This window comes from Ranitomeya imitator, chromosome 1 (genome assembly GCF_032444005.1).
Source record: "Ranitomeya imitator isolate aRanImi1 chromosome 1, aRanImi1.pri, whole genome shotgun sequence".
Lineage (NCBI taxonomy): Eukaryota > Metazoa > Chordata > Amphibia > Anura > Dendrobatidae > Ranitomeya > Ranitomeya imitator.
In genome coordinates, this window is record NC_091282.1 from 573,360,314 (window position 1) to 573,373,744 (window position 13,431).

The 13,431-nt window shown below is 42.0% G+C and overlaps 1 protein-coding gene across 1 annotated transcript in view; it reads left to right on the plus strand.

The window, feature by feature from the left end:
* LOC138679730 (hippocampus abundant transcript 1 protein-like) overlaps positions 1-12,878 on the plus strand; it is a 56,576-nt gene extending 43,698 nt beyond the window's left edge. The window contains exons 10-12 of the mRNA XM_069767822.1: positions 2,215-2,312; positions 2,447-2,613; positions 12,078-12,878. Of these exons, the coding sequence (XP_069623923.1) occupies positions 2,215-2,312; positions 2,447-2,613; positions 12,078-12,290 (478 nt within the window). The 3' untranslated portion in view covers positions 12,291-12,878. The remainder of the gene's footprint in view (positions 1-2,214; positions 2,313-2,446; positions 2,614-12,077) is intronic.
* The last annotated feature ends 553 nt before the right edge of the window (positions 12,879-13,431 follow it).

The following is a 13,431-nucleotide window of genomic DNA, read 5'->3' on the forward strand; positions in this document are numbered from 1 at the left end:
TTCCTGATTTTTCCCTAGGACAAGGTGGTCATCGAATCGTCTATGATCTGTTTTCCTGGGTAATCTTGTCTTACCTTATCGAGGACTTCGTCCTTCTCTCTTTTTGTCCAGCACTGGTACATTGGGTGGAATGAGTTCTTCACACCCTGGACGTACTAAGGGCTCTCAGAAGGGGCGTCTCGAAGACGGCGTCCTTCAGTAGGTCGGATGCCCTATCCTTGCTTCCTGAGGGTCTCAGGCAGGGTTTAGCCGCTTCTGGGCCACAATACCAAATGGATTCGCTTGGCTATTCAGAAGTCCTACCACATCGGAGATAAGCCTATCCCAGCGGGGATTAAGGCACACCTTACTCGGTCGGTGGATGCTTTTTTTGAGCCATTCGGCATCGGGTGTCGACAGAGCAGGTCTGTAAGGCTGCAACTTGGTACAGCCTACACTCTCAGACTTCTACACATGCAGCCCTTCGCAGACGTAGTCTGCAAGCGGCAGTAGCGCAACTTTAGTCAGTTGGGACATGGGGGGGTTGATCTATTATGTTGTTTCCCAACCATGAACTGCTTTGGGATGTCCCATGGTCTGTGTCCCCCAATGAGGCGAAGGAGAAATTGGGATTTTTGTGAGTACTAACCGTAAAATCCTTTTCTCCGAGCCAGTCATTGGGGGACACAGCACCCACCCTGTTAATCTTTTGGCTTGCGCTTGGTTTTTTCTTTAATCTGATATGAAGTTAATGATCTCCTTTTAATGATCTGCTTTTTGCACTGAACTGGTTCTCTGGGACCCAGCAGGAGGGTGTATACTGCAGAGGAGGAGCTAACATTGTTTTGTTCCAACTTAAGGTACCGTCACACTAGACGATATCGCTAGCAATCCGTGACGTTGCAGCGTCCTCGCTAGCGATATCGTCCAGTGTGACAGGCAGCAGCGATCAGGCCCCTGCTGTGCTGTCGCTGGTCGGGGAAGAAAGTCCAGAACTTTATTTCGTCGCTGGATCTCCCGCAGACATCGCTGAATCGGCGTGTGTGACACCGATCCAGCGATGTCTTCACTGGTAACCAGGGTAAACATCGGGTAACTAAGCGCAGGGCCGCGCTTAGTAACCCGATGTTTACCCTGGTTACCATCCTAAAAGTAAAAAAAACAAACACTACATACTTACCTACAGCTGTCTGTCCTCCAGCGCTGTGCATCGTTGGTCGCTGGAGAGCGGTCTGTGTGACAGCTCTCCAGCGACCAAACAGCGACGCTGCAGCGATCCGGATCGTTGTCGGTATCGCTGCAGCGTCGCTAAGTGTGACGGTACCTTTAGTGTCAGCCTCCTAGTGGCAGCAGATTAACACCCATGGTCTGTGTCCCCCTATGATTGGCTAGGAGAAAAGGATTTTACGGTGAGTACTCACAAAAATCCCCATTTCTAATCACACTGGCCATACACTTTGCTGAGAAAGCATGCAGAGCAAGCATACACGGAATAGGTATTTGTAATGTGATGGGCTGAAAGGATCTGTCACCAGATTTCACAAAACAAAATACATATATTATTAGATCCTTCAGACCTGATAACTGTTGTATTTGAAAATCCATGTTAGTGATTGTTTAGTCCTGATATTAAGATGTTCTCATACTTTGCACTGACGAGGGCCAATAGGACAAAACACCATGTCTGCAAATTGAGATTCTGATTTAGCTTTTATCCTAAGTCATATTGCAAGACTCTTTAAAGGGTTGATTGTGACTTGTAGGATCGGTGTTTCCAACAGTGGTGCTATATAGAGTTCAAGTCCTCTTCCTCTCTAAAGAGGCTATTTGGATTTTAAGATGAGCATTTTATCAATCCAACTAATGAGTAAGAGGGCTCATGATTCCAAGTGTCTTCAGTCTCCTCTCATCTGAACATATACTGAGCAGTGTGAGATCTCGGCAGGGAGGAGGGACACTGATGAGCTGTCAATCAGTCTAGGTGAACAGAAAATGAACTAAACGTTTCATAAATATTATACTGCCATTCTTATATGGATTTTCAAAGTGTATATATAGAATCTTTGAGGTCTGAGAGGTTTATTTAGTGTTGTAGGTACGGTAGTTTGTATTGTGAAATCCAGTAACACATATGCACATATATTCCCCTATTCCCTCCCTTCCCATGATGAGTAGATTATGATTTTTCTGCTTTTGTGGTTGTCTGTGACTTACATTTTGCTCTCTCTCTGCTAGGATGATGTGGGCGGCTGGTGCAGTAGCTGCGATGTCAAGTATTACCTTTCCTGCAATCAGTGCAGTGGTGTCTCGCAATGCAGATCCTGACCAGCAAGGTGAGCGATGCAGCTAGAGCTTATTTATTTAACCAATTATATGACATTACTAACGGTATTATAAAGCACAAATTCTGAAGGGTAGGTATTCTTACATACACTTGAGCCAAATCCATATTGTTCCTCTGTTGTAGGTGTTGTACAAGGAATGGTAACTGGAATTCGTGGCTTGTGTAATGGCCTGGGACCTGCCTTATATGGTTTTGTCTTTTACTTGTTCCACGTGGAGTTGAATGAAATTACTGATGAGCAGCCTTCTGACAAGATCCTGAAGCCCAATATGGCAAACCCTTCTGATGAGGTGAGCTCCTTACTTACAAAGCCTATTTGGTCAATGGAGCCACAATGTTCATCTTTCTGACAATTTGCTGCAATTTGATCCCAAATAATAAGGTTCAATGAAGACGACCTTCCATCTGTTTGAAACGATTTAGCTTGCTGTCAAAAAATAACCTGGGGTTCATGCAGATCCCAACACTGTTACCACTTTGTGACAGATGACATCGGAGAGATCACACAGATCCCAATGCTGCCACTAATCTGTCATGGAAACGCAGCTCTGCTACCTTTAATCACACTGGCTGGCAACCAGACGTGCCTGTGTAGAAGAGGTCCAAGCTCTCAACACAACACTGCTATCTTAATGGGGAAAAAAAGGGTTTGTATCAAGAGGGGGTGGTTGGTAAATTTGGTAAAGTATGGGGAGGCTGGATTAGGTGTGCAGCTCTGAGGTGCTGGCTAGAGATGTTATTTAATTTACTGATCCTGTAACCCTGTCTGGGTAGTAGGATAATGTATTTGACTAATGGTCTAAGAGTAACACCCATGTGGGTATGGTTTTATTCCAATGCAGACTGAGGGTGTATGTTATTTCTGAGTTAGGAAGGGTAAACTGTTTGGTTATTTGAATGATATTAAATGAATACTTGTAATACATGTAAAATAATTATTCTGCTGTAAACTGTCATTTGGCATCCAATGAAAGTTTAATGAAAATAAAAATCTCTGAAATACTTGCTTTAGATGGAACCCCCGGCAGAAGATTCTCTATAATGAGGCAGATAGAGGCACTTTGGCTGCAGTCTGTCTATGATCCAGCAGTGTCCGTCTTTTTAGGCATGCATAAAGCAGTCGGCCACAGTTTTGTGCACGTTGAAAAGGACACCACGAAACAGAGGCCAGACATAGTACAGAGTAACTCTGCTGCTTCATTATAATGAATGGATCTTTTAGGGTTTATGCACACGTTGCGGAAAGGTGTACTGATTTTCCAGAATGATTTTAGTAAATCTGCAAGAAATCCTTACTGCGGAATTACCGCGGATTTACTTCGTGTTTTTTTGCGTTTTTTGTGCGGATTCCACCTGCGGTTTTACACCTGTGGATTCCTATTGAGGAGCAGGTGTAAACCGCTGCAGAATCCAAAAAAAGAATTGACATGCTGCTGAATAAACAATGCAGCGTTTCCGCGCGTTTTTTTTCTGCAGCATGTGTGCACTGCGGATTTTGTTTTTCAGAGGTTTACATGGTACTGTAAACCCATGGAAAACTGCTGCGAATCTGCAGTGGCCAAATCCGCTGCGGATCCACAGCAAAATCCGCAGCGTGTGCACATTCCCTTAGGGGTTTCATCTGAATCTCATCACTAGGACATTCAGATGGAAAACCCCAAGTAATTTCTCCTCTTAGAGCGCAGGATAAATGTGATCCCATACGTTATGTAAAATGCTCCCAATAAGAGCTTCAAATCAATCCACGAAATAAGCCCCCACTCGGGTCCATCATTAGTCAACGAAAATATGGGGGGCTTCCACGTTACAGTTAGTACAAAGGCTCTGGATAATCAAAATGGTTCCTCACCCCCCTCCCCCATAGAAATTGGGCAAACTCTGGTCTCCCAAATGCCCCCTCTCTTCTGAGCCCCAGTGTGCCAAAACCACATTTAGCATCCACATGTTTGGCAATTTACTGCTGTGTCTCCCCAGAGGCATGAGCTGGGCACTACAAAGTACTTGGGACTGCAACCTACTGTGAACTATAACGGCAGTTTGCAATTTTCACTCGGCAACATTCATTGCTGCTTGTTTCTAGACAACACCCATGGAGTCAAAATCTTCACTACACCTGTAGATAAATTCCAATAGGGGTATTATTTGCAAAATGGGGTCACTTGAAGGAGGATTCTGCTCTTCTAGCATGTAGGGGCTCTATATATGGAGTCCACATTCTATTCTAGAAAAATCTGTGCTCCAAGAGGCAAATAGCGCTCAATTCCTCTGGAGTCTCTCCGTATGGCTAAGCAGTTCTGTACAGGCACATATGGGGTATTTATACATTTAGCAGAAATTTTGAGGCAAATTTTGGTGTCAATTTTACCGATTTCCTAGTGTGAAAATGTAAAATCTGGGGCTAAAACACAATTTTGGTAAAAATGTAATTACGGTATGTTTTGTTAACTGCCCAATAGTATAAAATTCAGTGACACACCAGTGTTGTCAATATGATCACTTCACCCTAGTTGAACTCATTGAGAGGTGTAGTTTGTAAAATGGGGACACCTATGGGGGTTCTACTGTTCTAGCACCTCAGGGGCTCTACCAGTAAGTCATGCCACTTGCAACCCATAATGGTAAAATATGCACTATAATCTGGCGCTCCTTCTTTTGTGAGCTTTGCACTTTGCCAGAGAAATATTTCCCGATTTACATGTAGGGTATTGTTTGTAACCAACCAAGGTGCATTTTTTCCTTTTAGCCCTTAGAAAAATTTAAAATTTGAGGCTAAAACAACATTTTAGTGGTAAAAAAGTAATTTTTCTTTTTTCACTGCCCAGTGGTATAAAATTCTGCGAGGCACATGTGGTGTCAGTATGATCACTGCACCCCTAGATGAATTCATTGGGGAGTGTAGTTTGTAAAATAACATCACTCATGGGAAATTTATGCTGTTCTGGCATCTTGGGAGCTCTGCCAGTGTGACATGGCCCCTCAAACCATTCCAGCAAAATCTGAACTCCAATATGGTGCTGCTTCCATTTCTGAGCTTCCTACTGTGCCTCAAAAGTAGTTTTCCCCTAAATATGGAGTATCCATGTACTCAGCAGAAATTACACAACGATTTTTGGGGTTCAATTTCTTCTGCTATCCTTGTGAAAATGAAAAAATTTGGGGCTAAAGCAACATATTTGTAGGAAAAAAAAAGGTTTTTAAATTTTCACAGCTCAACGTTATAAACTTCTGTGAAGCAAGGTGCTCCCCACACATCTAGATAAATTCTTTGAAAGGTCTAGTTTCCAAAATGGGGTCACTTGTGGGGGTTTCCACTATTTAGACACATCAAGATGCTTTCTAAACACGACATGACACTCCCACACCATTCCATCAAAGTCTGCTTTCACAAACGTCATTCCTTCCTTTCTGAGCCCTGCCCAGTGTCCAAACAGTGTTTTTTTCCGCCACATATAGGGTATCAATGTACTCAGAAGTAGAGATAGGCGGACACCTGTATGTTCGGATTCGGCCGAATAGTTACAAAAAGTTTGGGTACCAGAACAGTACCCGAACCACATTCACTTAAATGGGGCTCCGAAAATCCAGTGTTTGCCACGCTGTCATGTGCATGACAGAGCGGCAAACACCTCTTCTGATCGGCGGTGAAATCATCCCCGCTGGTCAAAGAGCCTCTGTTCCCACGCAGTCTAAAGACAAGTGAGAGCATGCAGCTGTGAGTGGAGGTAAAAAGTTTACCTCTGGTCACTGGTGTCAGCTGATGGGTTTACTGCACCCATCAGCCGACTCCTGCTGCCACTAATAAGTGAGTTATCAAGAATAGAGGGGTCCCCACGCATGCAGAAAAATAAAAAAGTTATAGCTCTCAGAATAAAGTGGTGCAAAAATAAGTTTTTTCCTTTAAAATGTTTTTTGTGTAAATGCGCCAAAACATAAAAAATGATATAAATAAGGTATCACTATAATCGTACTGACCCGAAGACTAAAACTGCCTTATCAATTTTACCATATGCAGAACGGTATTTAAAAAAAAAACAATTCCTGAATTGATGGTTCTTGTTCATTCTGACTCCCAAAAATTAGAATAGAAAGCGATCAAAAAAGTCATGTGCACGAAAATGGTACCAATAAAACCATCAGCTCGTCCCGCAAAAAACAAGCCTTCACATTACTCTGTTGGCCGAAATATGAAAAAAATTATAGCTCTAAAAATATGGTGATGCAAAAACTAGTTTTCGCAATAAAAACGTCTTAGTGTGTGATAGCAGCCAAACATGAAAACCCGCTATAAATCTGGTATCGCTGTAATCGCACCGACTCGAAGACTAATGTTGCCTAATCACTTATACCACACAAGGAATGGCATAAAAAATAAATAAAACCAATTCTTCACATGCTGTGGATTTTTTAAAATTCTGCTTCCTAAAGATCGCAGTAAAGCTCGGCGCACATTTATCCTGCGCTGAGAGCTTACATCGGGGTTTCTGTGTAAATCTCTCAAATACGCGATTCAGACAGAACCCCTGGCGGAAGATCCCTATAATGAGGCAGATGGAGGCACTGTGGACGCCATAGGACCTGTGATTGGGTGGTGTCCATCTTTTTACGATTGCATAAAAGTGCCGTCGGCCAGTTTTGTGCACTTCTGGAAAAAAAAGGAAACCGTGCAACACAGGCCAGAAGGAGTCCAGAGTAACTCTGCTGCCTCACTATAGTGAATGTATCCATCGGGGGTTTCATCTGAATCACGTCACTCGGAGATTTAGATGGAAATCGCAAAGTGCTCAGCGTAGAGCGCCGTATAACTGTGATCCCAAACGTTATGTAAAATGTTCTCAAAAAAGCTTCCACTCTATCCACAAAAAAATCAAGTCCCCACTCAGATCTGTTATCTGTTAATGGAAACATAGGGGCTTTCACGTTACTGGTACCACAAAGGCTCTAGAAAAACGAAAAGGCTCCTCATCCTCCAAGAGAAATTCAGCAAATTCTCTGCTCCCAAATCCAAATGATCCCCCCTCCCTTCTGAGCCCCAGTGTGTCTAAACAACATTTAGCGCCCACATGTTTGGCATTTCTGTAGTGATGAGAGCCTGCCTAATTTACGCATGCGTGTCTTCAGAAGCATGGGCTGGGCATAATGTACTGGTCACTACTAGTGATGAGCGAATACAGGTCCTTCTCAAAAAATTAGCATATAGTGTTAAATTTGATTATTTACCATAATGTAATGATTACAATTAAGCTTTCATATATTATAGATTCATTATCCACCAACTGAAATTTGTCAGGTCTTTTATTGTTTTAATACTGATGATTTTGGCATACAACTCCTGATAACCCAAAAAACCTGTCTCAATAAATTAGCATATCAAGAAAAGGTTCTCTAAACGACCTATTACCCTAATCTTCTGAATCAACTAATTAACTCTAAACACATGCAAAAGATACCTGAGGCTTTTATAAACTCCCTGCCTGGTTCATTACTCAAAACCCCCATCATGGGTAAGACTAGCGACCTGACAGATGTCAAGAAGGCCATCATTGACACCCTCAAGCAAGAGGGTAAGACCCAGAAAGAAATTTCTCAACAAATAGGCTGTTCCCAGAGTGCTGTATCAAGGCACCTCAATGGTAAGTCTGTTGGAAGGAAACAATGTGGCAGAAAACGCTGTACAACGAGAAGAGGAGACCGGACCCTGAGGAAGATTGTGGAGAAGGACCGATTCCAGACCTTGGGGAACCTGAGGAAGCAGTGGACTGAGTCTGGTGTGGAAACATCCAGAGCCACCGTGCACAGGCGTGTGCAGGAAATGGGCTACAGGTGCCGAAATGGGCTACAGAGAAGCAGCACTGGACTGTTGCTAAGTGGTCCCAAGTACTTTTTTCTGATGAAAGCAAATTTTGCATGTCATTCGGAAATCAAGGTGCCAGAGTCTGGAGGAAGACTGGGGAGAAGGAAATGCCAAAATGCGTGAAGTCCAGTGTCAAGTACCCACAGTCAGTGATGGTGTGGGGTGCCATGTCAGCTGCTGGTGTTGGTCCACTGTGTTTCATCAAGGGCAGGGTCAATGCAGCTAGCTATCAGGAGATTTTGGAGCACTTCAAGCTTCCATCGGCTGAAATGCTTTATGGAGATGAAGATTTCATTTTTCAGCACGACCTGGCACCTGCTCACAGTGCCAAAACCACTGGTAAATGGTTTACTGACCATGGTATTACTGTGCTCAATTGGCCTGCCAACTCTCCTGACCTGAACCCCATAGAGAATCTGTGGGATATTGTGAAGAGAAAGTTGAGAGACGCAAGACCCAACACTCTGGATGAGCTTAAGGCCGCTATTGAAGCATCCTGTGCCTCCATAACATCTCAGCAGTGTCACAGGCTGATTGCCTCCATGCCACGCCGCATTGAAGCAGTCATTTCTGCCAAAGGATTCCCGACCAAGTATTGAGTGCATAACTGAACATTATTATTTGTTGGTTTTTTTGTTTGTTATTAAAAAACACTTTTATTTGATTGGATGGGTGAAATATGCTAATTTATTGAGACAGGTTTTTTGGGTTATCAGGAGTTGTATGCCAAAATCATCAGTATTAAAACAATAAAAGACCTGACAAATTTCAGTTGGTGGATAATGAATCTATAATATATGAAAGTTTAATTGTAATCATTACATTATGGTAAATAATGAAATTTAACACTATATGCTAATTTTTTGAGAAGGACCTGTATACTTGTTACTCGATTTCTTGAGCACGCTCGGGTGACCTCCGAGTATTTTTTAGTTCTCTTAGATTTAGTTTCTCTTGCCGCAGCTGAATGATTTACATCTGTTATCCAGCTTAAGTACATGTGGGGGTTGCCTGGTTGCTAGGGAATTCCCACATGTACTTATTATGCTGTCTAACAGATGTAAATCGTTCAGCTGCGGTGATGAAAACTAAATCTCCGAGCACTAAACAGTAGTCGGAGGACCCCTGAGCGTGCTCGAGAAATCTCGAGTATCGACTATATTCGCTCATCACTAGTCACTACAAAGACAGTTTGCAATTTTCACTCAGCAACATCCACTGCTGCCTATTTCTGGAAAACACCCATGGTGTCAAAATTGTCATTACATCTGTAGATAAATTCCCAAAGGGTTATAATTTCCAAAATGGTGTTCCTTATGGGGGGTGCATTGTGATATAGCGCTACTTCACTTCTGAGCTTTGCACTGTGCTTCACAAGGGGTATCGATGAACGCAGGAGGAATTGCACAACAAACTTTGGGGTCCATTTTCTCCTTTTGCCCTTGTGAAAATACAAAATTCATAGCTAAAAAAGATTTTTGTGGGAAATTTTTTTTTTTTTTTTTTTTTTAATTTCCACGGCTCTACGCAATAAACTTCTGTGAAGCACCTGTGGGTTCAAGGGTGCTCACCTACACATCTAAGTTCCACAAGGGGTCTAGTTTCCAAAATGGTGTCACTTGTGGGGGGTTTCACTGTTTAGGCACTTGAGGGGCTCTCCAAACACGACATGGCATCTGCTAATTATTTAATCAAATTTTGCAATGAAAAAGTCAAATGGCGCTCCTTCCCTTCCGAGCCCTGCCGTGTGCCCAAAGAGTGGTTTTACCCCACATATCGGGTATCGGCATACTCAGGACGAATTGCACAACAAAATGTATGGTCCATTTCACCCTTGCGAAAGTTAAAAAAATTAAAAAAAATAGGTCTAAAGGAAAATTTTTGTGACAGAAAGGTAAATATTTATTTTTTTCCTCCCACATTTCAATAATTCCTGTGAAGCACCTGAAGGGTTAATAAACAAATGTGGTTTTGAGAACCTTAAGGGGTGTAGCTTTTAGAATGGTGTCACTTTTGGGTATTTTCCACTGTATTGACCCCCCCAAAGTCACTTCAAATGTGAGGTGGTCCCTAAAAAAAATGGTTTTGTAAATTTTGTTGTAAAAATGAGAAATCGCTGGTCAACTTTTCACCCTTATATCTTCCTAACAAAAAAATTGTTTCCAAAATTGTGCTGATGTAAAGCAGATATGTGGGAAATTTTATTTATTAACTATTTTGACTCTGATTTAAGGTCATAAAAATTAAAAGTTTGAACATTGCAAAATTTTCGCCAAATTTCCATTTTTTTCACAAATAAATGCAAGACATGTCAAAGAAAGTTTAACGCTATCATAAAGTACAATGTGTCACGCGAAAACCTTTTCAGAATCAGCGGGATCCGTTGAAGCGTTCCAGAGTTATTGCCGCATAAAGTGACAGTGGTCAGAATTGTAAAAAATGGCCCGGTCAGGAAGGTGAAAACAGGCTTCGTCTCAAAGGGGTTAAATGTTCATTTTTTTTTCCTTCCACAAAAGTGTGTTAACCCTTCAGGTGCTTCACAGGAATTAATGGAAATTAATTCCTGCGAAGCACCTGAAGGGTTAATACACTTTTTGAATGTGGTTTTGAGCACCTTGAGGGGTGCAGTTTTTTTAAATGGTTTCAATTTTGGGTATTTTCTGTCATATAGGCCCCTCAGTCACTTCAAATGGGAGGTGGTCCCTAAAAAAATGGTTTTGTAAATTTTGTTAGAAAAATCAGAAATTGCTATTATAAGCTTAACCCTGTTAACTTCCAATAAAAAATATATATATTGTTTCAAAAATTGTGCTGATGAAAAGTATACATGTGGTAAATTTTATTTATTGACATAACTTTCTGATTTGAAAATTGAAGGTTTTTTTTCACAAATAAATGCAAGTCATATTGAACAAATTTTACCACTGTCATGAAGTACAATAAGTCACAAGAAAACCGTGTCAGAATCAGTGGAATCCATTGAAGCCATCCAGAGTTATTACCACATGACACTTGTCGGAATTGTAGAATTTTGCTTGGTCATGAAGGGGAAAACAAGCTTGGGAGAGAAGGGGTTAAATGAGTACTCTAAATACTCATGATTGCAGCAACAGATAGAAAATATAAAGGGGTCTATGGATTTACATGTCAAAAACTCACATGCCCATATACCGTATTTTTCGGATTATAAGGTGCTCCGGATTATAAGACGCACCACAAATTTTCATTAGTAAAATAGGAAAAAAATGTTTTTTAGAAAATGGTGGTGCTTCTTATAATCCATGCATCTTATTGCTTACCAGGGGTGGTGGCTGTGGTGAGGCAGAGGTCGCTGGTAGAGGAGGCAAGAGTGGAGCGTTGCCGCAGACTGGGATGTGTGGGTGTCCCGGTGGCGGTGCTGCGCTGTGTCCACTGTCCACGGTGGCGGTGCTATGCTGCGCTGTGTCCCCGGTGCTGCGGGGGCTCTGCCCACATTTTGTGAAAGGCCAGAGCCCCCCAAGTTTCTCCATGGTTCCACCTGCAGCGGCACGCCAATAAGTTATATCCGCGTTATAAGACACACTCCCATTTCCCCCAAAATTTGGGGGGGGGAAAGTGCGTCTTACGGAACTTGTTGTGAGGGGGGGTCGTATGGTATTTGTTGTGAGGGGGGGGGTTTAGCCTAGATTCAGCCAATGGGCCTTTATTTACATCTTTCTATTGAATTTGTTGGTCGTTTAGAATATTAAGAAGTTTTCTGGTATTTTACTTCTAATACAGACCAATTGAGGGCAGCTTCGTAATGGTGTTTGAGAAAAATGATATATATATTTTTTTAACAAACTTTTTTGAGACACAGTTATACTCTATGATGAGATGTATATTAAATAATTTAACATTGTTTTCTTTTTCTCTCCACCACAGAGAAGTATAATTCCAGGTCCGCCTTTCCTTTTTGGCGCTTGCTCTGTACTGTTGTCCTTGCTTGTGGCACTCTTCATCCCAGAACACACCAGCCTTACACTGCGCTCTGGGGCTCATAAAAAGCACAGCAATGGCGCTCAGAGCCATGCACTTCTACCTCCTGCCCACCTTCCTGAGGGCAAGGAACCACTCCTTGATGATAATAGCGTATGACCCAAGGAATTCATATGGGCAACCAACATCAAAGATTGCTCCATGATTGCAGAGGAAACGTTAGCCACAACAGCAGATGAAGAAAGGACCAAATGACGGGAACCTTTGTAATGTCTTTGACAAATGTGCCACTACAACGTGATCACTGAGGTGGATCTGACTGTTAGAAGCTCGTGGCCAAGAAAAATATAAAGGAATAGTTCATCTGTTATGTGTTGGATATGTTTTATCGGGGACCGGCTCAGTGAGAAGATATCAGAAAATCACTTGCCAAATATAAGAGGAGGAGCTGCCAGAAGTTCTCCCTTTAGGCCTAGGTACAGAAGACAAACCCTTAGCATTGTGGCAAACATGGCAACTTTTTTTTTGTTTGTTTATTTCTCACTATAGTTGAATGAAGTAAGGGTAAAATGTCCCATTTTTTGTATATTGTTTTCTTTTTAAGTTTTTTTAAACTTTGGTTTCCAACATTTTTCTAGTGCCATAGTGCAGCCCGAGGGGGCTGTCGGATGAAGAGCTCTTATATTGGTCTGATAGACCAGCCTCTCTATATACAGAATTAAACAAATCTTTTTTTCCTTTTCCCAAGCAACCTTCTTGTTATTTAAAATAGTTTGGTTTGGAGATGAATGTCAACATTTATTAATTAGCAGGGTAAATAGTGAGATATGTATGTGCATATGTACATATATACATAGAAAACTAAAGTAATGTGATTACTAAGTTGCATCTTGTGTTTTCAACTTGAGATTGAATTCTGCTTTGAAAACTGTCAAAAAAATCCCTAAAAAAAGGTAGTTTGAGCCCCCCCACCACCACCTTAACAATCCTACCTATAATCAATTTCTTTTTCGCTTTCAAAATCTTTTATTGGGCTTTCAACTTTAATAGGGAGAAAAGGAGGGGGGGAGAGGGGAGTTGAGGGGGGGGAGGGAAAGGTGAGGAGGGTAGGGGGGGGGGTGGGAAAAAGGAAAAGGGGGGGGTAAGGATGGGGAAAAAGGGGAGGGAAAGATCAAACCCCCTGACAAAGATGGGGGGGGGGGGGGGAAACAGAACCATTTTCACATTTGAAGTGCATAAATGTAGAAATTGCAGGAACTATGTACATGTACAAAAACAGAATAATAATGAACTTGTGAAA